This window comes from Cebidichthys violaceus, unplaced genomic scaffold, assembly GCF_023349555.1.
Source record: "Cebidichthys violaceus isolate CVI_PGR_0920_01 unplaced genomic scaffold, fCebVio1.0.p SCAF_5, whole genome shotgun sequence".
NCBI classification, from domain to species: domain Eukaryota; kingdom Metazoa; phylum Chordata; class Actinopteri; order Perciformes; family Stichaeidae; genus Cebidichthys; species Cebidichthys violaceus.
Window position 1 is genome coordinate 5849037 of NW_027176705.1, and position 27179 is coordinate 5876215.

General features: G+C 39.0%; 3 protein-coding genes across 4 annotated transcripts in view; all 3 read left to right on the forward strand.

Moving 5' to 3' along the window:
* Window positions 1-746: 746 nt before the first annotated feature.
* LOC137887695 (nuclear receptor-binding protein-like) lies at window positions 747-13869 on the forward strand. Its single transcript, XM_068730862.1, has 18 exons — window positions 747-873; window positions 1237-1640; window positions 2289-2411; window positions 3391-3492; window positions 3647-3736; window positions 4001-4041; window positions 4156-4250; window positions 5071-5154; window positions 5637-5695; window positions 5774-5872; window positions 5990-6122; window positions 6643-6733; window positions 7195-7245; window positions 7817-7952; window positions 8157-8210; window positions 8331-8394; window positions 11010-11065; window positions 11624-13869. Exons 2-18 carry the CDS (start codon window positions 1401-1403, stop codon window positions 11681-11683), a joined length of 1578 nt encoding a protein of 525 aa, XP_068586963.1. The 5' UTR covers window positions 747-873; window positions 1237-1400; the 3' UTR covers window positions 11684-13869.
* Window positions 13870-14126: 257 nt separating this feature from the next.
* Window positions 14127-19087, forward strand: krtcap3 (keratinocyte associated protein 3). The gene is made up of 6 exons (XM_068730586.1): window positions 14127-14242; window positions 15244-15428; window positions 16059-16118; window positions 16234-16431; window positions 16645-16779; window positions 17023-19087. Exons 1-6 carry the CDS (start codon window positions 14230-14232, stop codon window positions 17092-17094), a joined length of 663 nt encoding a protein of 220 aa, XP_068586687.1. The 5' UTR covers window positions 14127-14229; the 3' UTR covers window positions 17095-19087.
* Window positions 19088-19881: 794 nt separating this feature from the next.
* The window catches only part of LOC137887503 (frizzled-3-like), a 33299-nt gene continuing 26001 nt past the window's right edge, over window positions 19882-27179 (forward strand). For both annotated transcript variants that reach the window (XM_068730558.1, XM_068730560.1), the window contains exons 1-2: window positions 19882-19964; window positions 20914-21865. In XM_068730558.1, coding sequence (XP_068586659.1) covers window positions 21461-21865 — 405 coding nt within the window. In that variant the 5' untranslated portion in view covers window positions 19882-19964; window positions 20914-21460. The remainder of the gene's footprint in view (window positions 19965-20913; window positions 21866-27179) is intronic.

The following is a 27179-nucleotide window of genomic DNA, read 5'->3' on the forward strand; positions in this document are numbered from 1 at the left end:
CAAAAGACGGAGCTGTCTCTGACACTGGAGGCAAATATCGAGTATAGCTGCCCGGTGAGGTGGCTATAACTAAATCCACAATATCCGAATACGTGTGCTTAAACTGCCACCATGGTCATCTCCATGTCCTCAACAGCCACAATTCATGTCTGAAAGTAAGAACCAGTTCGACTGTATACTGAGAAAGCAGAGAAGAAGACAACGTGCGCGTTCCTGTACCCCACACGAGCCAATCAGAGCAGGGGGCGTTACCGTCATGCTCCACAGGAACACCTCCCATTGGCTGAGTTTAGTAAAGCGCTCCCTCCAGACCAGTATTACCGATGAACTATCTTGATTGCTGCGCACCATCAGATACAAATTATGTATTCAAGTGCGCTTGATTTTAGAAATTTAATAAATATTGAGATTGTAACTACGCTTAAAAGGGACACATAAAATAGAGCCAATGCTCTCATAATATAATATAATATATTATATATATAATATGGTTATGGTGTTATGAAGGAACACTTGGTACATTTGGAAAGGTACAATATAGAACATATGTTGAATAAAATAATGTATCTCGTTAATATAGGGTACGTTTTAACCTTGTATTCAATGCAATATGTATCATTCAAACTTCATGTGTGTTTTATTTTGCAGGTTGAGCAGTAACTCGACACCACTGCGTTTTCTACGAGCAATGAAGCGCTCCTGAACCGCTGCCCCGCCCCTCCCACTTCTGCTAAGAGAAAGGGACTTGAAACTCAACAACATATTTTATGACGAACTAGCTAGCATGTTTTGTCTAAAAGCATCTCCTTTTACTGCCTTCTCATCAGTATGTGACCCGAGGCTCTTCATCCGGCGGTAGTTTCCTGTTCCACGGTAGGATTTTTATATATTGCTACTTAACTTTGTGTTAGTTGTTTGTTTATTTACGTTTCATTAGCTTGTTAGCCGGGGGAAAGTTAGCAAAGGACTGGGAGGCTGAACTTCTTTAAGCTAACGTCTGACATTAGCAACACACATCTACAGTTATAGTAACTACAGTTGGGAGCTAGTTCGTTTGATTGACTGATGTTTTAGTGTCCTGTAACAGTTAACGTTACTAATAAAGCTTATGACATAAGTTCGTCTCTCAGTAGGTAACTAATTAAGCTAGGTGGTGCTACTTTACGTTAGAAAAGGTCATATTTGTTATGTTGTTACCCAAGGCTACGAATCTAAACATGTGTCATTTGTTTACAGATCCCCCCCACCCTCCCCACCCCTCCTTGAGCTCTACCTTGAAAAAGCCAGGCCAGAGAATAAAATGGACGTGTGAGCAGCTCAAACAGAGAGGAGAGAGCAAGAAAGAGGCTTCCTAGAACTTGTTTCAGCCCAGGAACAGGAGCAAGCATACAAGCTGTGTCATGATGTTGGAGGCACATGAGGTAGGCGCTCCAGGTACAGAGGGAAACAAGCCAGAGGTTCCAGCAATGCACATGTCCAGTAATGTTCAACAGGTAGAAGGTGGAGCATCTGTCTCTTCGTCTGTGGCCTGCATACAGCCTCCAGCCACCACAGCAACGGAGGATGAGGACGAGAGTGAAGATGAGTCAGACATTCTGGAAGAGAGTCCCTGCGGCCGCTGGCAGAAACGCAGAGAGGAGGTAAGAGCGGCCAGGAAGCTGTGCTTTGATGGTATCGACTGAAAATCATGGACTAATTAACAACTGTTCAAACCATCCTGAAGGTATAAGTTGTTATGAGACATATCACATTTCTCTGCACAAATCAAAACTCAAAGTTACTTTTGTCCCTTGACTATGTATACCAGACTGGAATAAAGGATGCTGTAATATTGGGATGTAGATCCTTCTCCTACTGTTAAACACTGCATTACATTTTAGATTACATTTAAGTGAGACAAAAACAAGCAAATTAATATTCTGAATCTGAACTCTTATGACTTTTTACAGCAAACTTATCAATAGATTTTAGAATGGGAAGAACAGGTTTGCTCCTTACAAATTTGTCTTTTTGTGGTTGATCAGGTTCAGTAGTATTTCAAAACTTTACTTCATCTGATAGGGGTTCATTTCAAACAGCATATCTTTGTTAAGTGTTCATATGCTGAAGTTAGGGTTAACAGCACAAGTGTTTCTTCACCACATGAGCTGAAACAGGAGGATGATGGTATTGGCTGTATACTAAGTTTTTCTGTTTATTCTTATGTAAACTGTTTTTGTGTCTTGTATTTCATGTCACGATGGAAATATGTTATCTCATAAGCTATTTTCTGTTCATTTCTACTGTAGGTGAATCAGCGTAATGTCCCGGGGATAGATGATGCATACTTGGCCATGGACACAGAGGAAGGGGTCGAAGTAGTATGGAATGAAGTCATGATCTCAGAGAAGAAGAACTTCAAACTGCTTGAGGTGAGTCAGTGTGGAATAAAACAGTTAAAGATACTTGCTAAAGTGTAGTAGTGATTTCACCCCAAAATGTTTTGTTGTGCCTCATTAATTCATGCACGTATACAGGATCAAAAGTATTAAGATCAATTGGGTAAAACGTATTTTACGATGGTGTTCACGAACACGTTGTAGTGGTGACAATGACGCAGTTCTTGGTCTGCAATGTGGAAAAACCAGTGTCGAGCAATGCCAGAGAAGTTTAAGAGGTTCCCTGAAAAATAGTATTGACATAGTGTAAGGATCATGAATTAGGGAAGTCAGTGGTGTATGGTTGTTGGCATCTAAGGAGCTTCTTTACAATAAAGTGTTGAGTTAAGTAAAAAAAAAAAGTCCTGTTGTTATAAAGCAGTTATAGACTGTCCAGGTTTGTAAACATGATAATCTGTGTACATTTTACTAGTGTCACATTATTTCTCGCATCGTGTATTAAAGAGTTGCAGAAATATATTATTTCCATCATCGATCGATCAATCAATCAGAAAAATACCCAAAGTTACATTTTCAAATGCTTTTTTTCTCTCCGACCAACAGTCCAAAACCCAGTAATATTTAATCTACTATCAAATATGAAAAGACCAGCATCAAATCCTCACATTTGAGAAGCTGGAACTAGGGAGTGTTTGGCATTTTTGCTTAAAAGATGACTTCAACAATTTCTCAGTCATCAAAATAGTTGCCGGTTAATTTTTTTGAATGTTTTTTTGTATGTGTAATATCACATCCCTAGTGAGATGAGGGTTTGGCCACCTATTGGAAGAAGGTCAAAAATATTTGACAACATGAGAGAAAATAATTATTATTTATAGTTTGTTCACATGAATGGTTGTCTCAGACATATTACTCATCAATCAGGAACAGAAGAGTCAAAATGTGTTTAGATTAATAAGTGTTATAACATATTATATAATTGATCATATTTAGTTTTTTCCTGTGTGTTTAGGAAAAAGTGAAGGCAGTATTTGATAACCTGATCCATTTGGAACATGCAAATATCGTCAAATTTCACAAGTACTGGGCCGACACAAAAGAGAACCGGGCGAGGGTGAGTCTCAGACCTGAGCTTGTTATTGATACTTTTATCAGTCTTCATAAATAAAATAATTTTCAAAAATTAAATAAGTATTTATTTATCTTTTTATTTCTATTTGAATGATGTCTGCACATGAAGTTTCCCCTTATTTCTTCCTCTCCCTCAGGTGATTTTCATCACTGAATACATGTCATCAGGAAGCTTGAAACAGTTTCTAAAGAAGACAAAGAAGAATCATAAAGCCATGAACGAAAAGGTAATAACTGATTGTATGTAAATTAGAATTAAATAGAATAATGGTATATGAAAGTCTGACCTTTTATCACAGCATTGATTAGATTCAAGCTTTCCAAAGCGAGGATGAATAATTTATTTGACGCTTTAATTAGCAATTGGCTGTTGGCAAAACGAAGAAAGAATTAGCAAATATACTGTGTTATGGAATCACATATGTAAGTAATAGTTACTCCATATTGGAAAGCAGCTAGTAAGAGCTCTGATAAGGTGTATGGTCCTACAGGCTTGGAAGAGATGGTGCACACAGATCCTGTCTGCTCTCAGGTTGGTCTCACCCTTTCAGACATTATGTTAAATTTGATGAAAAAAACACTCGCAATAAAAACAACCCATTCCCTTCCTAATGAAGTTTGTATTTGTGGGTGTTTTTTTCTTCAGTTATCTCCACTCATGTGACCCTCCCATCATTCATGGCAACCTGACCTGTGACACCATCTTCATCCAACACAACGGGCTCATCAAGATTGGATCAGGTATAGAGTCACGCAACTTTCCTCCTAGAAATTCGAGATGTATTATTATTATACAGAGTTGGTGGTAATGTGTTGTTATAGCATGGTAGATCAGTTCCAGTGCAAAGAAGAAACAAGCAACAGACAACATAAATCATTGCAACCCATACACAAAAGGAAACACACACATGGGAAAATATTTAAAGTATTTCTAGTTTCTACTGTACTGCAATAATGCTTACGCAATGTTTTAGATGAAGACAAAGGTGGTATAAAGGGCTGGGCCATATGAAGAAAATCATATATCACAATAGTTCTGATCAAATACCTCAATGAGTTGATATTGCAATGATATTGTGATGTTTTAGATAATAATGGGTAATAGTAATAGGTAAAAGCAAAATAAAATAAATAAGCTAGAAATTCAGAAAATGAATCACTTCACTTTAATGCAGCCTTAAAAACCAGGAAAAGACACTTCTGCGATATTTGGACATTCAAAATCTAAGACAATATCTTGTTTTATATCATGTTATCGATATATTTCCCATCCTTAGTGTTGTGTACTTTAATTTAGAAAGCAACTGTTGCTTGTACTGCAGTGACTGCAGCCACAAAAGCTTCTTTGCTCTCGTTCTCCATTATCTAACGAGCAGCCTCCAAACTCACAACATCCCTCAATACAGTTTTCACAATGTTGGGGGAATATTTCACATATTTTGTTTCTCGTCTTCCTCAACTTCCTTGGTCTACCGAATCCTGCTTCTTACTCACTTCTCTCACTGTTCGCCATCTTACATCTATATATCCTCCATATTCTCTCCTCCTGTCTCATCTGCAGTTGCTCCAGACACCATTAACAATCACGTGAAGACGTGTCCTGAGGAACAGAAGAACTTGCACTTCTTTGCCCCAGAATATGGAGGTAGACTTGACCGTTCTGACACGTTATATTTATTTCTGTTGTTACTGATATTGACTGTGTCCTGACCTTTAGAGTAAAGGATTATACAGATATGTTAGAAAGATGTCAGAAGATGTGACTGTTTTTATCCATGAAGATCATATATTGGTATAGCACAATAGAAGTAGGGCGTGGTATTGTACAATTCCGTTGTTTAATGAATATGTGTTTCTATGAAACCATTTTTTATGTAACATAAAATGACAGACTTCTAAGTGTTACAGTGTTAAATGTTGTCTTAACACGATCAACTCTTCAAGAGCTAAGATTGATTTAAATCTGAAAATATCTTTTCAAAGAATTGAACAAGACTAATCTGATAAAGCATTTGATTCCAACTCTTGCTACTTGACAGGTGAAGGGCATATTTAATATATATATTAGTATAATATCTATGATATCATATCTGGACCTTTTTCTTTTTCTTCCTTTTCTCATTGTAGCTGTTGACGATGTCACCACGGCTGTAGACATCTACTCGTTTGGCATGTGTGCCTTAGAGGTGAGATGTGACCCATAGTGCATTATAGGACGGCTTGAGTCCTTTCTTAAATAGGTTAACATGTTCGGTGTGTTGCAGATGGCTCTCTTGGAAATCCAGGGGAACGGAGAGTCCTCTTTAGTGTCTCAGGAGGCCATCAACAACGCCATTCAGTTACTGGAGGACCCACTGCAGAGGGTGAGATAGCGAGAGTGGACGATGTGTTTGCATGTTCATGTGTCTAAGCGTTTATTCCCATTTGTGCATACAAGACGTTTGTCCAGAAGTGTGTGACCCAGATGTTTGTTTTTGCAGGAGTTAATCCAGAAGTGCCTCGAGTGTGATCCCTGTACAAGGCCCACAGCCCGAGAGCTTCTGTTCAACCAAGCTCTGTTTGAAGTACCACTGCTGAAACTGCTGGCTGCACATTGTATTGTGAGCCACCACCGTGAGTCTTTAAAACACAAATAGAAAAAGACACAGAATAACAGATTTGATTCATTTTGATTTGCTCTTATCAGAATGAAATTGTTAAAGAGAAGACTGACCAAATAAGTGACTTGAGCTAGCTTAAAACTTGTGAGCTTGCTGAGTGGGAAGATGTGTCTTTATCCAATTAGAAATCACCTTTTTCTATATAAACACTTGATCATATGGTTATGGGTAATGTAAAAGAGGTCGCTCATAGCGCTCTCACAGCAGAAGGTAGACAAAGGCGACATCCTGCAGGCTGAATTGCCAGAATTTTCTTTTTGAGGGTTGGTGAAGACCGAAACAAATAGATATAGAGAGTATAGTTCACATTATAATACGTTATTTTCACACAGAAGTACATTTAAGAAATTGCAGATATAGTGGGATATGCTCTCATGAGACTTTTTCTTGCCTCTCACACGTCTTCAATTGCCACCAATGATGTATCCTAACTACCAGCATCACCTAATCACAGATGGTTTATAATTGTACAGACATGATTCCTGAGAATGCCCTGGAGGAGATTATGAAGAACCTGGACCCCGACCTGGTCGTCGCTGAGAGGAAAGAGGATTTTCAGCTCAAGTAAGGGCCAGAAGCTGGTATCTGCTTTATGCTCTTAGATGCTTGTTTGGAAAGGAAATGTACTTATGACTTCTGGTGACTAGTAGTTCTTTTGATTACCAATGTTGAATGCACTTATTGTAAGTCGCTTTGGATAAAAGCGTCTGCTAAATGACTGTAATGTAATGTAATGTAATGTATCCATAATTAAATGTCAGTTAGCTGAATACAGCACAAATATTTACAGGAGTCATTCAGATAGAGATATTTGTTACAACAGCAATATGTTCAGTGCAGGAAGATATGAATAACAATATAATGGCAGACAAGTGAAAAAACATAGAAAAAATATTATTATTAATATTGTTTGTTGGTATGTGTTTTTTGTTGCTCATAAATAAATCCTCAAGGATTGTCTCAGTTTGTAGGAAAGCTTATTATCTTATTTCAAACTGCAGCATCTAACTTTATCTCTTCTGTAGACTTTCACAGTTTCCTGCCTTGGAGCTTGATAAATTCCTGGAGGATGTGAGGTAAGACGGAAAGCAGCAAGAGTCCAAGCAAACTCTCAATTTCTCTGAACCCCAAAAAGAAACACTATCCGGCCACATGAGGGCAGTACTGAGCCACCTGACTATTGTAATGAATCTCCCATTAATAATCTAGCTACGGTATAATACCCTAAAACATGAGCCCTGGACTTTTCACAGATTTTGTGGTTCAACTAAATGTACTGAATTGAAACTATTTTGTTTTTTATTGAATGACGTGTTACTTTTGTGGTACGCATTTGTAATTAAGGTTGTCAAAGTTTGACTATATGGAAAGAGAAACAAAGTACTTTGTTACATGTTTGGTTTTATTATATATAATGTAGTTTCAAAAAGGTGATTTAGTTAAATACTCTTATTTTCCACCTCATCTCTTTCATCTCTCCTTTCATTTCTGACTTTCCTTACCTCAAACCTTATCATAATTGTTGCTTAATTACTTTATATAACTCCCATCTCATGTCCAACTCCTCTCTCCCCTCTCTTTCATTCCATCTATTATGTTTTATCCACCTCTCCCCAACTCTGTTTTATCTCTCCTTCCCTGAATCAGGAACGGTATCTATCCAATGACAGCGTTCGGGCTGCCCTGTCCTCAGCAGCCTCAACAGGAGACTGTTAAATCTCCCATTGTCGTCCCTTTGGTAAAATCCCCCACCCCCGAACCTGCAGAGCTCGAGACACGACGGGTGTGTACTACTGATTATGCTGCATATTACAAAAGGAAGATACAATCACAATGCTGGCATTTTACGAGTTATCATCCTGATGCTAACAATTTTGAATTTTCCCGATCAGTCACTGAATCAACATGTATACTGTGTATTTGCTGTAGTAGAGTAGAGTGCTTTTCTGAAACCATTCATATTTAGATTCTCATACTTCTTCTGCAGGTCATTCATATGCAGTGTAACGTTGAATCTGTCGAGGAGGGAGCAAAGTATCATGTAAGTCTCTGCAATAGTATTTGTTGGTTAATTATTTATTGTTTAACACGATATTCCAACCATCTGTTAGTCCAGAAGTATAATAATAATCATTTTGTCATTATCTTTCTCTCCTTTTAGCTAACATTACTGCTGAAACTGGAGGATAAACTGAATAGACATCTAAGCTGTGACATATTACCTCGTAAGTCCCTCCCCTTTATCACACACTGACACAAGATTCAGTCACTATTTTTTGTTATCGTGCCCACATCCTAAAATTTCCTCACAGCTTTATTAATGCTGAAATCAAGTTCAAAGTCAAGTTTCATTCCATCAAAAGTGGTGTGAAATTGTATGCTGAAAAAAAGAAAGCATACAATGTTCATGTTCATGAAATGTAGTCATTGTATCCATCTGGACAGTTTCGGGTTTACAGCTTGGGTTTAGGGTTAACGGTAGGATTAGATTTGATTAGGTGGAGATGATTTACGATGGATTTATGTCTGTATAAATTACTGCATTGCTAAATCCACCGTAGTCTCAGATTTTACCACACACAGATTTTCGATATACACTGCCTCTCCATATGTGTGCACTGAAGCATGTAGGGAAGTGAGATTCCAGAGAGGGTTTAAACTTGGATGGCGTCACAATATACAGTAGCAAGACTATTTTAGGCAGGGAGACTAACTGTCGCTTATGTGTCACGAAAACCTTAGAAATGCCTTAAATGGCCATAGTGGCTTGAAATAAACATTGTGTGGGGGGAAAAAACAATAACTCCTCATGGCAAATTCTGAATGTTTTACGTACTTATTTAATACAGGGGAAAAAAAACACACAACACAACTGTTGCATTGGTCAGAAAAACGAAGGCAGTATGATCCAATGTGCACATGCAAACACAGGTATGGTAGGCATGTGTAATGTTGCAGGCGTGTGGGGAATGCCGGGCCTGTGAAAGGCTGCAGCTGACAGCTGTCACCTCCCGTGTCAAGATGTGACCATCTCTTCCCAGGCTCTCATCTCCCTGTCTCTCTCTCACTCGCTCACACACACTCTGTACTTCATCTGCTCTTTCTCTCTCCTCTGTTTCTCACATCATATGTCTTTTCTTGCACACTCACACCTTAATACCGCTGGCACACATAGTGTAACTTCACATCATAGACGCACCTCGTCCTCTTTTCTTTCCCCTCCTTGTAAACACTCCCTCCTGCTGATATCAGGGGATATTCTTCAAAGCTTTACTTATCAACACGCCAAAGTCCAAAAGTGCTCTGTGCAGGGTCACAAGCAAACTGAGCCACTTCAGTTTCACCCCCCTTTGCCTTCAATTGAAACCGTTTCACAATTGAAGCATGAGTTTTTACTCAAAACTAAATTGTATTTTGTTAGTTACGTGATTTTTAGACCACGAGACGCAAACATGCACGGAAGCTTCTCTCTCGGCTCCAGCATCAATCCGTTTGTCATCTAGTTGTGGGTTGCTGGTGTTTTTATTTTCTTAATGTCAAAAGTTTTTGGATGCTCCATCTCCGCCACGTGTTTGTCTTGCTCCAGCTACATTCCTGATATAGTTCGGTAGACCATGGCAATTTCTCGGCTCACTGAGCACAAGCAAAGAATGTCCTAATATGGGCGGTAACTAAAATAAAAGTTAAAAACACTTGCAATAGATACCATTCATTTAAAAAAACTGAAAGAAGGGTTGTGAAGGTCTATCTTAAAGTTTTCAGGAGTAAGTAGGCATCAAAAGTTATGGAACATTTTATTTCAGAAATTCTGAGCTGGTTTGTTCTGAGTGTATTTTCCCATTTGTTTCCATATTTTGTGCAATTTTGCATATATATAGTTTAAACTGCTGTTGATGCCCTTTGTAGTTCACTTGTAGTTCAGTTTTTTGGGGAACTGACTTTCCTGCAAAACTGCCTTTTACTTTCAAGTGAATCTCTACACTTTCATGTGATGTACATTCAGAGGAACAGCTCAGGCAGAGCATGAGGTATTTAATATATTAAAAGGTTTTGTAGCTTCATTGTAACATTAACAGGATTATTGACACTACTGCTGGTGTAGAAATCTTAATATTTGCCTTTCTACTTCGTAAATAGATGTGTTCATGTATAATTGATTCTTGAAAGAAGTCTTATTTGAAATTTACAGATGATTTTGGGGTTAAACTGTTTGATGAGCTAGGGGAAAATTAGGATTTTGGGACAAACACAGGGCTCATTACAACATTGGAAGAAATGTAAAAATATTAGTCCAGAAATAGAGTTCTGGGCACTCTAAAATTGAGTAAAGGAGAAGAGGCTTAGGGCTATTCATGAAATCATTAAGCCCTTAATAGTAAGGCTAAAGAGAAATATTTTAAAAGCTGACATGTTTTAACAGATCATGCACTAATGAGGGCCATGCTGGTTGAAACATGTTGACTTTTCCAGTTTCCTTCCAGATCAGTCCCATTCTAGACTCTTTGTCCTTTTTAACTGTATTGGATACCACTTAATTTACGCTTTTCTAGACGTCCACAGGAAAATAAAAATGGTAACACCAAATGAAAAAAATGGGTTCAGAGATGCCAAGAGCAACAGCAGCAACGGCTGTTTGATGGTGTTTCATGTTTAAAGGGGGATGTGGATTTAAAAGCAGCATCTGGACCATGTTTTCTGAATATGGTATTTACCCTAAGCCTGACCTTTTCTCAGAGGTACGGTTGTATTTATAGTGTTTGCATAACTCCATGAGAGATGGTGAGTGACATGTCAAGGTGATGTTACATGTCTCTATTAACTGTACTGGTGTGTTTTTCAGATGAGAACGTTCAAGAGATGGCTGAAGAGTTGGTGCAGCTGGGCTTAATCAGTGAGGTGGGTGTTTTGTGTGTTAAAGAGAGATTCACGATGTGTGTGTGTGTGTGTGTGTGTGTGTGTCTGTCTGTCTGTCTGTCTGTCTGTCTGTCTGTCTGTCTGTCTGTCTGTCTGTCTGTGCAAAGCTGCAGGCAAACGTGTGTGGGTGGTTCTGTAGGTGAGCGTGTTATTTTTGTACCAATCTGTGAAAATTCTGTTTCTTTTAAAAGGTGAGGTGACCCTTGACTATTCTTCATACCATCCAACACGTACACAACTACGCCTCTAAGAGCACATTCGCTGCTACATATGTACTGTTGTGCCCACCTACCTACCCACGTTAATGCAATGTAGTCACTTCATCTTTGTGGGTGAGAGCATATGTCGGCATTTGTCTTAATGACTTAACTCCTCTTAATGGATTTCATGGACACTTAAAACCTGTTGGACTGACTTCCTGTTTGTCAGTGTGTCTTAGCTGTAACGCTGGGCTGTATCTCCACTGTCTACTCTAACAGACTGGTTTATCTGTTACCTGTAATCTCCTGGATTGTTGAAATGGTTGTTTTCTCTTCACAGGTGGACCAAAACAAAATAGCCGCTCTACTAGAAGAATCCTTCAGCCAAGCTCTTCACTAGCAACAGTTTCCTCAACTATGTTACTGTCTCATAAGTACACTCTCTCTCAACCCTGTTACATGTTCTTTTTGGTTACTCAACACGATGACTATATTTAGTGCTTTTTAAAAAAAATGTCTTTTCTACTAAGCCTTAGGTGGTAATGTGACCAAAAGGGTGGGATTTTTCCTCTGCATCAGGGATTAAAACTTCCAAAAGCACAGAAAACCTTTAACATAAAGCATTTATCCAGGAGTCCAGGTGACTCCAAAACAGCCACCTGGATTGATTTCACGTTTTTATTTTAAAAGTCAAAATATACATAAATATGTGTTTCATTTCTTTGAGTGCATTGGCTGTTAACCTCATTAATGCTGCAACAGGCACTTGATGACAACAGTACTGACACAATTACTGACAGCTTTACTTTTTTAAAACCGCTTTTTTTCCTCAAGCCCCAGTTGTATTTTAGTGTGAGGTGTTTATGTATTGAACCAACCTTTCTGTGTTGGGATGAAACGGCTCCCTTTTGTTTTGCAAAAATATGAAATATATCAACATTCCCGGTTCTTTGACTTTAATGTGTTTGACCATCCTGTCACCAGCAGGTTAAATATATGTAATAGTTTGAATTACATATGGATGGCAAAAGCAGCTTTATCAGTTGACTTTATAATAGACAAATACCCATTTATATATATTTTTTAAAAGCCTTTGATAAGGAACAAAATGTATGTGCACAACTGCATATCACATTTTAGGCAGCCGTCAAGGCACCTCTCTCTGGATTGTGGTTACTTGGTTATTTTGAGGTACTGTGAACTTAGTGTTACTGAATTTTTGTTTGTGTTGTTTTTTTATGTTTCACTCTACTGTTTGCCTTATGCCGGGCCTACGCACATGCCTTAAAGTCCTCTTTTCTCAGTTTGTTTGTATTATTTTATGCATTGTTTAACCATTTGCTGCTTGTTGGGTTCACACATGTTACTCTTCCTATAAAATCCATTCATGTGAGATGTACTGAACTCAGCTGCCATATGCTGTAGAAAGAGGACCTAGCCTTTTCCTGATACATCTGTATGAGAGCCTCATATGTTTTATTTATGTTAAAGACACTGTATAGCATGTGTTTTCCTTCACTTATTCCCCATATGTTTACTGTGATTTCACACAGAGACCACATTGTTGAGAGTCTGAGCCAAAACACAACGTCTCTTGTTTCTATTGCTATTGTTTGCATTTGATCACCGTTTAAAAAAAACTGGGATCTCAGACATTATCCTTCACAGAGCGCAGAGGCTCCTAAATTCGAATACAAATTTTTACATCAAATATGTCTTTCTTAGACTTGTATTGGAATCAGGCAGTTTATTTTGTGAAATTTTGGCTCAGCACTCTTTGTGGCCAACTGGTACTACTGTCGCTGAACACTCATACAATTCAGGAACTTAAACAGGCAGGAAGAAAGCAAAGAAAATATAACATTCTCAGTATGTATAGAAAAAACTGCAGTTACGATACTATTCGATATAATAACTTACCGGTTTTCTGGCATTTTATTGAGACTATACTTGATTGGTCTTATAATTACAGTGCCAGTTTAATTGAAGACTAATTTATTAACTTGCAGACATTCCTCTTTTGCTGGTTGATTAGTTGTGATGTTAAATTAGTCACCTCACCAGTGAGATCATATTAATCCAATGATCTCCACTCATATATTTCTGAAGTATTTAAAAAATTTACTCAGGCTACTAATGTTCTCCAATCTGCATTTTTGCTATACATACATGTGTAGTCCATCGCAACGTTTATTTTGTTTTGTATTTGTGAACTGCTGAGATTGTATATTCCAAAGATATGTTTTAAAGTCAGCCAGGAGAATGTAAGTGCACTTCATGTATGGAGAAGTGTTAAAAACCAACCAATGTGATCACCAGACCAGCTTTATTCTCTCTCTGCCTCTGTCTCTTTCTGTACTATATTTTCCATCCAAATTATTGGTGGTGTTGAAACTGGTTATTAAATAATCATACAGGGTGGGCAGCTTTTGCCCGTAACTCGAGGATGTGAGCTTTTGGTAATATTTGTATATTCTTCTATTTTGTGTATGACATGAGTGTCAGTAAATGTGTGTCTTTGAGACGTGTATCCTGACAGAATCTGCTAAATATGAATATTCTTTCAAATAAATGTGAAATTCTTCACTTTGTTGTTTTTAGCAGGTCCAAAAGGAAGTTTTAAACTTAAACTTTATTATAATCGTCATTTTATACATTGTACATATATGAAGTTTTGTTTTTGCTTTGTGTGTTTAGATGTTTCAGGTTTTGTGACTGATAGTGTTACCGGTAGTGAGAATGATGCAACAAAGAGGCTTATAGTGAATGTGGAACGACTATTGCGCCCCTCGGCGTCCAGCAAGACGCAGGTAATTCACAGGTGTGTTTCCTGACGTCATACAGGAAGTGGACAGAGGGACGTTGGGAATTTCTGTTTCTAAACAGTTGCTCGAAAATTACGGTCATTCATTTATTAAAAAAGAGAAAACGTCCGACACAACAGTGATGTGCGCGTTTGGTGAGTAGTTCTATCACGACTTGTTATTAAAAACGCCTCGCTTTCGGTAAGTAACGTTATGGAGGTTGTGTGTGTCCGACGCTAGTTTTCCCTCCACGAGCGTAACTGACCGCTGGCCTGCAGGTAGGATGGTTTCACTTCTAAAATCTCCGCGTGTCGGTGTGAATATAACATGAATTACTCTTGTTTTATCCTAGAGTAAATGTCCTGTCAGCATTAAAATAGACCGAAAAGAAAAGAGGTTAGTAATTTAAATGTAAACTATCACGTCATACCCTCACTGCTTCCTCACATCCCTCAGTACACAAAGAGCCACCCACGGTGAGTGTGAGTGTAGCCGTTCTATGCAAATACATGTCCATCCCTAAGCAAACAGTATAATGTAGTGTTGAACAATCCATACTGTAGGCACCCAAAGACAGTTGCGTTTATCAGAACTTGAATCAAATGGACACATTTTTCATTTGTTGTAAGTTTATAGTTTGTAATGTTTGTGACCATTTAGCCCAAGATTTGACTTAAGTTTCATACGAAAATCATGCTGCTGTTACTGTCTATACATCACAGATGGCATTAAATATATTTGCAGCACAAAATATAGGCCTTTGGATATTGGTGATGTAAATGCACTGTATATATAATAGATGTGTACGTGAAATATAAGCACACAAATGTATAAATGCATATGGGTAAAGCAAGACAGAAAGAAGTAATTTAACTGGATTATTTGTCTTTGTTTGACTTTTTAAACTCTAATATTGGTATCAGTGTTGGCCCTCAAAATCCAGTATCAGTCTGGCTATAAGACGGAATGAATGAATATGAATTGTTGTTGTGTAACTATGTTTGTGTACAACACAGTTGTGAAAGGTAGAATAATTTATTGAAACCCTCTAATCAACCAGTTTCAAACTTTCACTCAAGGAATGTTTTAGATCATATAAACTCTATCTAATAATAATATAAAAAATGTATGTATTTTTTGTATTTCGGTCATCCAGATAAGGACAAAGGGCCAAGGAGGCTGATGAAAAAGGGATTAACTCTCATCCTGGTTGGCCATATCAACTTCATTCTTGGAGCTATTGTCCATGGCAGTGTCCTCCGCCACATTTCCAAACCCAGCCAGCATATCACCACTGAATACACCATAGCCAACATTATCTCAGTCACATCTGGCCTGCTGGTGAGTCAATAGTTAAGACAGTCATCCTTTGTTCCTATGTCAAATCTGCAGTGTGCACCAAGAGGCTTACAGAACTTTCAAAAGCAAAGTAATCCTGATCATAACGTTTTAACATGAGTTTGGTGATTTATGAAAAAACTATGTTTATTTCTTTCCTGTGACTTTCTGGGCTCAGTGCATTAGAACCTCTAGTGGTGTGTATTTTTCTTAGCAATCGAGACTCAACTTGCCTCTTATTATAACTGAGCTGGTTTTTCAAACCTGTTAGTTGCTCCAGGGTAGGCTTCATTAGATTGAAGTGTCAGATAAACTGGCAGCTGTTGATAATGAGATGCTGTTAATGTCAAATGTGCGCCATACTATGTACTCTACACGGGGTATTACAGCACAGAAAGAACAAAAAGACAAGTTACAAAATATAGCTTACCAGCACTGCTTTCCATTTCTCACTTAGCGTCATTAGTAAGACTATTTGTGTGAGACTTACTTTGTGTCTGAAATATACTTAGCCTGGCACTCGAATTAAAAATGCAGCCTCAAATCCTCGGGGCCAGGATTACTACTTCTGGCACATCATTTAATGTACCCTACTGAAGCTGAAACAATCATCTTGTCATTTGAATCTTCCAGAGCATTGCCACTGGGATTATTGCCATTGTGGTGTCAAGGAACCTTCCTGTGTTAAAACTCGTAAGACATTAATTTGTTTTCAACTACTGATTTAATCACTCCAGTCAATGGTTTTGTGTCGATTCAATAGTTACCTCCCCTTCTGTTTTATATTGTTTTGTCTCTCTGTCTCTAGCAAATAGGACTTCTAATTGCATCATTCCTGAATGCCCTGCTCTCAGCGGCATGCTGCGTTGGGTTCTTCTTGGCCATAAGTATCACTGTTGCCCACAATGGTGACGGTTTGATGCTGGGATGCAATGACACAGAGGTGCCCATCAACGCCCGGTCACCTGTCAGCGCCAGATGCCCGTTTGATACCACACGAATCTATGTGAGTCTAAACTCTTCTCTTACATTTTCATCTCACTTCATACTTTTGCACTTTTCCATTTTTCCCCCCAATTAGATCTTTGTCGCACAATTCGAAATGCAACTTTTGAGGCATGAAATTCCTTAAAAGCATCACAGGAGAAATGTTTGACATCGTAGTGTTTCTTTATTTCACACTTTTTCCTCCATGTTCCGATCTCTTCCCGTCTCTCAGGACACCACCCTTGCACTGTGGATCCCTTGTGCTCTCCTGGCAGCAGTTGAGGCTGGAGTGTCTGTGTGGTGCTTCATCGTTGGACTGGCTCTCAGAGGGCTGGCACCCTGTGGGAACAGCTACATCAAAGAGCAGGTGTGTGTGTCTTTGTGTCGGGGGGGCTGTGTGTCTGTCTGAATCTCTGTCTGACTCAGATGTACACACACACACACACACACACTCTTGTTCTATCCCAAACACACACAACCCTTCCACACTCATCTACTCCCACTTGGTCTGTCATACCCCTCTCCTCTAGGTTAAAAAGAAAAGACAAACCTACTCGCTCATGATAACTCAGACTGAACACAGACCTTGTCCTTCCTTTCTGTTTTCCAGTTGGCGGTAGAAGCTGAATGCGCTCCCCAAAGCCAACGCCTGATTGGACGGCGCTTGAACCCTGACGCCTAACTGAACAAAAAGCAGGAAGGACACCACTCTGTGTGGACAAGCACAGCTCAATCCCAAAAGGCATTGCTGCACCTGTATTGAAAGTAGATTTTGCCCTACAGTCAGATAGGTGAGTGTCACTGTGGAACAAGAGCTAAATCAGTTTTAAGAACCTGGTTCTTGTTTGCGGTACAGCCACATACCCTGATTCAAGGATGGGTTACCAAATGGTAACAGTATTTGTTTTCATTTATTAACCAAAATGTTTATCTTGTGTGTGAATCATTCGCAGAATAAAGTTGGGTTCATGTTCAGTGCATCTGTCCCTGATGAAACCCATGGTAAAATAATTCACATTGAAACTCACACAATGTACGTTTCAGAAGGTGCAGTCCAAAGCGCAGATCCTTTTGTGCAGATATTGGGATTCAGTGAACGGTATGTGTGTGGAAGCTAAAATGAGATTTAAATGTAGTCTTATTAATATCCATCCATGAGTGTTTAGGTTTAATAGTGCCATATATCATTTCTTTCACCATGAAGAAACCTCTGTTTATGAAGAAAACACATTTTGTTATCAAGCAAAAATGTTTCTCGATTATGTTAGCTGAATGAAGGTATATTTTAGCTTTTAATAAAGTCATATTTTTGATGTTCTTAATGTTTTTAGTATTATACTGTTTGTATAGAATTTTAAACACTCACACACTTCAGCAAACCATTGTGCGTTGTGTTTGCCATAAAACACCAAAGTATCTTTAATTCTTTGCAGATACAGTATTTGGCTTCAAATGAAATTGGACATGGTAAATTGCACTTTGTGAAAGTAGTTTGTATTATATGTGTCGCTGTGGCTTTATGTTGCAGGTAAACCCTTGACTAGTTGAACACACCGCCTTTTGAATTTCATAGAAATATGCTTCAGATAGAAAACACAAACTGTTTGAAAAATTATGTGAAAATGTAGGGCCTATAAACTCCTATAGTGTACTCCACTATATTGTGGTTGAATGTCAAGTGGGGTCATATTAAGAGGTTAAACCAGAATGTGGGCCAGCCGCCTCAGCTGGCACAGACCCCCCCCCCCCACACAAAGCAACGACAGAGAAGATCCGATCAACGTTGAAACGGTTAATCTAATGCCATGCTCAATTGTGTGGAACGGAATCATAGCACGCAGTACTAATCCTCAGGCTGTAAGGGATAAATATTGACATAGTGCTGACTGACAATCCCAACAAATCTGTTTTGCCATTTCAGAGTACACTCATTCAATTTATATTTTAAATTACAAGATGAATATGAGGTAAGCTTATTGTTGTATACGGTTAAATGAACTGAATTCAAGTAAAGTCACATGTTGTGATGTTATACTATGTTGGCATTTTCAGAAGTGTTTGAGTGCATATAGTACACAGTTCTTGGGGACATATTTTCCTGTGAAGTAATGGATCTCTCATATCTGAAGTTTATATATGCAGTCCATTTATAAATACATCCTATCAAAATGTTTTATTAATTTAAATCAATAATTAACCATCTAGCAAATTGCTTATTTGTGAAAGGGTTTTTATTATGACTTAGATTGTCATTGATTAAATGAGCGTGTGTTATTTTCTTGAAATTTATTGTTGAAAATCTACATTTTATACAAATGAAAAAAACGCATTGATTTGAATTTATGGCAGACTTAAAGTGCACTTATCAGGCTAAATGATAATACAAAACTTTCGGTGATTGCGTTGTTGTTTCCTAAGAAGAATTCTAATCTGTTGAAATAACTGGAGCAGGACAGTCCAACAGGACAAAATCTATCACTAATCTTTTCTCCTACTACAGCCGAGATGTAAACTTTAACATTTGTTAATGTTATATTTTGTAACATCTAATGTCTGATTTTTTTTTTTTATATATTTACAAATTTGGATGTATGGTATGCTTAATTTTTTGCTTTATGGTTTTATAGCAGTATATATGTTTAATGTATAATTTTTAATAAAGATTTTTAATATTGTTAACTGTGTTATGCCTGTCTATCATATATATTTTTAGTTCACATCTTCTCTAAAGGAAAACTGCTGTCACTCCTTGTACCTAACCCCAGAAGTAATCAGTTAGTGTCTTCTTTCACTTCAGTGGCAGATTTTCTTTTTTTAATTGTTTTTTACCCTTTTGGTCTGGTAATACAGATACTGTCATGTAATAATGGGGTCTCAGATTGGATCCCGTTTAACCCCAAAATGGCCTTCATTTGACCTAGAGTATAATGTTGAATCCTTGGTGGCTCTGAAGCCTTTGAGTTCTCTGCTACAAGCGAGAAACACAAAAATGTACTGTAGTCACACAAGCTGTGTTTAGCTTCACTTATGCCTTAAATTGTGTTATACACCCATTACATTTGAGTGTCAATTTAAGGTGCTATACATTCACAAATATACTCCCCATCACCCCTTTTAACCTGTGGGAAAAAAAATCTATCAAACACCCCCCACATTCACCCAGGACACAGAAAGCAGACACAGTTTACCTACTTTCCTATTTTCTGTGTTATCTATTTGTTAAGACAACAAATGATAATCAACAGCAATTAAAAGCATATCTGACTTTATTGAATGAGCCTTTCTCTCGTCTTTTTAAAAATGAAATACACAGTTTCTCGCCAACAAATGTTTACCGGTAGGCTATTGTTATTTTATGTACAGTAAGGCTGCAGCAGGCAACGTCCAGTGGGGCCAATTTTGTCATGTCCTTGCGCGGTCACGATGAATCCGCGTGCACGCTGTGTCGGCTGCTGCACGCTGCAGGCAACCAGCTGCAAACGGAGAAACAGCGAAGTACTGCAGTGAATGAAGCCGAGGAGCGCCCGGACTGCTCGTTACATTTCACACCAGGTAAAGCATTTCTAATTGTAACATTAGACGGGTACTATGCGAGTCGCTTAGTTCATTCTTGTCGGTAAGCCAGACAGACTTCGCCTGTAATGCTTTAAACGAATCGTACACAAAACAGCGCGCTGTTGGGCTGCAGGCACTGCGGTGACAAACACACAAGATTGATACGCTCTCATGTGCTTGTCACCGTGTGATTCTCGTCTCAACACAACGAGGATGCCTCCCTGAAGCCCACCTTTCTAAAGGTTCGTGCTTTCTGCAACCAGCCAGGTTCTTCTCAAACAGGAGCTAGCGTTAAGGGATGTAACGTACGTCACAGAGGTGTTTAGTACAGTTTAATGTGATCATTATAGTAGTAACGCTAGCTAATAACGTTATCTGATGTTGCTTGGATTTGAGAGCGATTTGACGCATGTGTAAATTAAATCTCAATAAATGGAGATATCTATTTGCGCTTTCATTACAATAGCACACTACCCAAGTTTACAGTGTAGTCGACCATAAAGACACCGAGTCGCAGAGTGTGAAACATCGCAGGGGAACGCTACTGTTGCCCGGTCAACCTCACACAAACACGAGAGTGGGGGAGTCTGTGATCATCCGCAGGTGTAACGTCCACATTAACTGCTTGAAACTTAAAAAAAAAAAAGCGGCACAAGTTCTCGTGCTTTTCTTTGAACGTTGTCTGCAACATGAACTGCGAATGACCCGCCTGCGGACACAACGCTCATAGACATCAGACATTGCAGAGTAAATACACAGGCTGTCGTGGTCTTGCAGAAATCCCTACCTAGCACGGGCATCAGATATTTTAATCGTGACTTGTATAGAGACACGGGTGTGGCTGATAAGAGACAATGCCAGATACAGTACAGCTTTACTCAAAGCAAGCCCACTCCACTTGTTTGACCATTAGGCCCCTTCTTCTTTGTGTGTTTTAAACCTGCAGGACCTGCTTGATGGATCCACTCCAGTGTGGCAACTGAATGTTAAAGACAGGAATTTGTGTCTTCCAGTGGAATCTGTGAAATCATTTGGAGGATGATAACCTGTTGTGGGCTCAACTTCAGGTGGTTCTTTGAAACATCACTGGAAATGGAATGAGGGGAGACACAAACAAATAAGTGTGGAAGAAAGAGATGTACAGTAGCCCAGAGGAGACCTCCAGCACTCAGCTGTTGGTGGATTTGTTATCTCAGCGACATGCTTTCAGTTTGAGGACGAAACGGATGAGATCTGTTTTTAAAAAAGGGGATTACCAGGAGGTCGAGAGAGGAACAATCCAACACATTCTGAAGAAGAAAAGAAAACAAGAAAAGCAAATAATACAATGATGGGTGAAATCGAAGACTGACACAAAGAGCAGCTCCATTCATGGCCGACAGAAGAATTGTGGCCTCGTGCAGTTCATGGTACATATACAGAGGTTACCCATCTTGTGGATTTCTTGCTTTTATCACCGCCACAAACAATGAAAATGGACTCAATTGCTTCTAATGTTGAGCTTTAAGAACAATTCCAGCATGTCTTCAGGGCTATCTAGTGGTGGTCTTGATGATGATAAAGTCATCAGACTGAGCCACTGTGGAGAAATGTCTAACATTAGGATGCAACCTGTTGGAAGAGGATTTATGAAAGACTGGTTTTCAAAAACTACAACAATCTACTGCAGGCAACGAGTTCCCATCTGTTTTTCTGCCCTCCTCATCCCCATCATCCTACTCCTCTTCTCTGTGGTCAAACCCGGTCTGTCCATTCATATGGAGTCCTTAGAGAGCCACAGTGAGTTTAGCTGTGAGCCCATCAGACTGAGAATGTGCCACGATCTGCCTTACAACACCACCTTTATGCCCAATCTACTGAATCACTATGACCAGCAGACGGCTGCACTGGCCATGGAGGTAGGTTGTTTTGTCTGTGGCATTTAGTGTGTGTGTGTGTGTGTGTGTGTGTGTGTGTGTGTGTGTGTGTGTGTGTGTGTGTGTGTGTGTGTGTGTGTGTGTGTGTGTCACTATGGGGAGCCTGGATAACTAGCTGCTGCTGTGAATGAGAGGTGGAATTACATATTGTTGGTAAAAAATGTACATTGTAAAGCACTGAACTGTATGGTGGAAAAAAAAGTCTGTCTTGGTGAAAAGGGGTAGAAATTGTACCACTACAAAACAACATTATGCTGAGTTTCACATTGTAGTGTCATGCACCTGCTAAGGACAAAGGACTTCACATACAGTGTCATGAGACCGTGTAAAAGACTAGGGTGGCCCATATATGATTATATTTGTAAAGGAAAATTCCAGAAATGTCACAACAAATATGTAGTTAATCAAGGAAGTTTTGTAATTTGAGCTCTGTGTTAATAATTATAGCCAATTTCAAAGACTGAGATTTTTTGCATTCTCAGCAAACAAGCTCTACAACCAGCAAATCAATCGACCAGCAAATCACCAATATCCTTTATTGTCAGGATACACAGGGATGGTTTGCACAGAAACAATGGAGACGGTGAGAGTGAAAAAAACTCCCTTTTTTTAAAACATCGCCCCAAATATTCTGTATGCTAGAGTTGAACAAATTGGATACTCAGAGCCACACTTGGAATGAATTGGCTTTCACACAGGCATGGGATATCAAAGAGTTAACAGGAGCAGTGAAACAGTTGAGAAAAGGTGATCTCCAGTCCTCATGTTACAGGTCTATCCTCTCACTACATGTTACTGTTCCTGGTAGACATGGATGAATGTGTATGTAGCTGACAGATGGATGGTGCAATCTGAGCAGCAGCAGTCGGGAGACATTTTAACACAAAGCAATTAGGTGGTTATGTGATTTGATACTTCTAAAGAAATATTTGTAGTGTAAGGGCATTAGTTTTAAGCAAAAAAGTAGAGAAGGCACTGTGTTACACACTGTCTGAGTGAAATAGTAGACGACACCATCCATCTATATCATGTTACTTCCCTTTCCTTCTCCTTTGTTACTCCCCAGAGAGGGAGATAGAGCGCGGAGCAAGGTGTTGCTCAACGGCTAGACTGTAATTACCGGTTTGCAGTACGTATTCATTGTTAACAAAGGCTGTGTATAGCACTGTTTTGGGGATTTGGACATGTTTGGGTGTGTTGGTTTTACGACGCTAAACTACTGTCGGACTACCTTGCAATTTCCAAATGATAAAAGAAGATAATTTATTCCAAACAAACAATAAAAATACAAAATCTACAAGGCCCAGCCTGTTTTAATTAGAAAGCTAGGTTGAGTTGTTTAGAACTCCAGACCCTTAAAATGTCATGTTTTTGTGTCTGTGCCCATCCAGATGTCACAGTACCGCTACACATGCTGATTGGCATAGTTTCACCCATGTTTTGGCTACCGTGTATAAACTGAGGTTTAAGAATGGGTAATGATAGCAAATTCAGTGAGTTGCATTAAATCTGCCCCCAGCTGTTCATAGTTGGGATATTAAATTACCCCCGTAGAAAAGCAGATGAATTTAGACACGGCTAATGTTGGCTGAGCATGTTGTGTGTTTAATCTCTGGGGGGATTTTTTTTTTTTTGTATTATATTTTTCCATGTCAAAACCAGATGAATGTCAACCCAAAACAATAATAATATATATAATATATAATAACAGAAGGGGATTTCTAACATTTCCTCATGTCAAAAATATGTAGTTCAGGAGAATGTCAGGATCACTGTTGTCTGAATCTCGCTTTTGTCTTTTCAAAAAAAATAGAGGAAATAAGATAAACAGCTTTATTTCGGATTGACAGCCATGCAATTTGAATTTGCTTTGTGCGTGTTTTGAATGCATGATGACACTCCATGAGTCATATGATGAAGGACCATGCAAATGTTCAAATCAAGTCAATTCCCCAGTGTCATGTCAAAACATGCTGTGTCATGGATTGTAGGAAGCGTCTGTTGTTGAACTTGATTTGACCCAGATGAAGATGGAGCAAAGTAACCGACACCCTCAGTCCCTCTAGTCATGGAAGAGACAGCTTTCTGAAGATGGCGGAGTAGCAAAACAAGCTCTTTTAGTTTTCCTGCTCTGGTCTGCTTTGACTGGCCATGGTAGTCCTGCTGGGAACCCTGGAGGAAATTAAATAATATCTCTCATGGGACAGTGGCTGCATAATACCAACTTGTGTGTGTGTGTGTGTGTGTGTGTGTGTGTGTGTGTGTGTGTGTGTGTGTGTGTGTGTGTGTGTGTGTGTGTGTGTGTGTGTGTGTGTGTGTTGACAGATCTATAGACGTACTCTGCACAGGCTTATGGGCAGGAATGATAGTGTGAAAGTGAATCTGTAACTGCTTGAAATAATAGTGTTAAAAGAGAGGTACATTTTGTAAGGATTCCACATTTAGTTTCATCACTTATTACTTTATTGGGTAGACAACGGCTAGTAAGCTATTGTAGTATTATCTGTACTAGTATTATCTATATATGATCAGCCTGATGGTGCCAGGCTGAAGTCTTCTACCAAGTCACATTTGAGATAGTGTGTGTGTGTGTGTGTGTGTGTGTGTGTGTGTGTGTGTGTGTGTGTGTGAGAGAGAGAGAGAGAGAGAGAGAGAGAGAGAGAGAGAGAGAGAGAGAGAGAGAGAGAGAGAGAGAGAGAGAGAGAGAGAGAGAGAGAGAGAGAGAGTTGTGGTAATTGAACTTGTAACAAAATGTAAGATAAACAACTGCTGCCAAATCAGCGTGACGTATTTCAGATGCCTTAATGAAACTGGAGCCATTGTTAGCAGCTGTTGCAGTCACTTTTTGGGTCATATATCGCATGATGAATTTTTGCACTGCCTCAGCGGCAAAGATTTCATGTCTTGGCTTTCTTGCAAATACTAGTGAGCTGTCGTGTTACTTTTATTTTTGCTGTGAGTTGTTTTCAATTCATAGGTTGAGACTGATTCAAGGTCTGGATTTAAAAAACTTTTTTTACACCCTGCTCTATTTTGGGTAGTGTGGAGATGTGCCCTCGGTGAGTGCTCAGTTTTGGCTGCCATTGGAAATACTGCCTTTTTTCCTTCTTTCTTTTTAGATGTCAAGCTAAGCCAAAAATGGATTATCCTAGAGTGTGCGTGCCCGATTAACATTGTAGCCTAGGCCTCATTTATTCTGTGTTTGAGTGACAGGCATAAGGTACAGAGCAGTATATTTCTTGTGTGTAATTGTTGAGTCAAGCTAAGGGTCAACTGACACTAGTACTTCTCTCTCTGTGTGTGTGTGTGTGTGTGTGTGTGTGTGTGTGTGTGTGTGTGTGTGTGTGTGTGTGTGTGTGTGTGTGTGTGTGTGTGTGTGTGTGTGTGTGTGAGTGACAGAGGAGGTTAACGGTACCAGCTGTCATCTCTCACTGGTGCTAACTAGCTGCTAATCTCTCTCTCAGTCTCACAATGAAGACATTGATTCCCACAGACCAACCGCCACCCCATCTGCCACAATAGTCAATTAAACCTGAGGGGAAGAGAGTGAGATATACTGAAACATAAGAGGGGAAAGTGGAAGAGAAGAGAGATGAAATTAGAATGAGCTTGTATGACTAGTTTTGCGCATGAGTGTGCTTGCATGCTTTTGTGCCTTCATGTCATGTAGGAATACGGCCTGTATTGTCCATCTGCCACTGCATGTTATGGTTCCCAGAGGATGTGCTGTATGTTGGGACATAATTTGAGCTTTCTTCATGTTAGACACAGAGATTTAGAATTATTACATACATACATTGGAATTGTGTGTCGGCGCTAAGAGGTGAGAACTGATCACATGGCTTGAACCTAATGTCGAGTTCTTCTTAAAACTGAAGATTAATTAGCATTTCGCCCCCTAAAATTACACATCAAAAGTATATATTAGAATAACATATAGTCAGATGATTCCTATGACAGTGTATGTCAGCATATTTTGAAGAAAAACACTTGATATATAATATTGTTAATGATACAAATGAATTAGAAAATGTCAGCTCCTTTGTGTATAGAGGTTTTGATGCAGTTACAGAAAAAGAAAGATGGCAGGAAAGAGGGGATGTTTTTATGGGTACACGGTGCCTTTAAACAAAATATAAGACAATGACGAAACAGAGAACAGCTCATCGTACCCATTGTTGTACTTTGTTAAAGAAATAACTAAGCATGCATCGTGCAAGAGTTGGTGTGCCTGAGGCCTCCAGAGCCCAGATGTCTGCTTGGCCAGGGAGTTTCCCCTTGAGTTAATGGGTAGATATTTGGCTTTCTGCACTGGAGTTTTATTTTGGTGTAATTTAGGAGAGAGAGAGCACATTCTCAACCATTAATAATCTGTGAATAACAAAACCTAAGAGAGACTTGGTTTTAAGTTCTTCTTAAAATCTGTCAAAGGCCTACATTTCTTAATTTTCTCATTTGTTCATGTTGTTTAGAATCTCTATCATTGACAAAAACAGGAGCTCTGTTTATAAAGCTTATGTCAGAGAGCTGTTGATTCAACTTTGTGGTAAATTATTATTGAGATTGTGGTTTGTGCTGGTTAAAAAAACAACTAAGCAGCAGAAGGGTATTCTGTGCTGACAATATACCTCATTGAGTTGGTCCAGACAATTCCAGCACAATCTTTTGTCATTTGGATCCTGGAGTGAGAGAGATTAGAGAGTCCCTGCTCAACGGTCATTTAGAGAAAGGCTCATTTGGGCTACAATAGAGCACTCTGTTTATGAAGCAAATAAAAAGCAACCCTAGCCCTGAATGAAGGGATCGAGAGCTCTCAGTCACTACATTTACATGTCCACTAATAGATCACATTATTGGGAGAAATCAAGTTTAGGCAGGGAATTTGTTTGTGCATTTGAATGTACTGCTATAACCGGATTACTGGGAAACCAACCTTTGCACGCAGCTGACTCACACGTTTTTAAAGCAATGCTCAATGTCTACAGTTTAAGTGTATAATGACAGAAGACGCTGCAGTTTTTTTCTTTCTTGAGCTAGTGCAGCATTCAGACTGAGAGAGCAGGCTCTATAATAATAGGTCGCACAGATTTTCCTTAGTGTGTGCATGTGCCTGAAATTTACAGTATATTGTTCAGCTATGGAAACCAGCTTATTTGGACTCATTTATTTTAGTTTCCTTGCTACTGTTTTTAATTAACCAGGATGCACTGCTACATGTTCTTATGTTTTCTTTCATTCTGCCACACTGCTGTCACAAAATCTCAGGCCAAGACTACATACATGGCAAAAAAAGAAA

Coding starts and splice junctions, on each gene's coding strand:
- LOC137887695 (XM_068730862.1), top strand. CDS start 1,401: ATGATGTTGGAGGCACATGAGGTAGGCGCTCCAGGTACAGAGGGAAAC. Junction 7,246..7,816: donor AAATTCCTGGAGGATGTGAG/GTAAGACGGAAA, acceptor TCCCTGAATCAG/GAACGGTATCTATCCAATGA. Junction 7,953..8,156: donor CAGAGCTCGAGACACGACGG/GTGTGTACTACT, acceptor CTTCTTCTGCAG/GTCATTCATATGCAGTGTAA.
- krtcap3 (XM_068730586.1), top strand. Junction 15,429..16,058: donor CAGTCACATCTGGCCTGCTG/GTGAGTCAATAG, acceptor TGAATCTTCCAG/AGCATTGCCACTGGGATTAT. Junction 16,432..16,644: donor TTGATACCACACGAATCTAT/GTGAGTCTAAAC, acceptor CCCGTCTCTCAG/GACACCACCCTTGCACTGTG.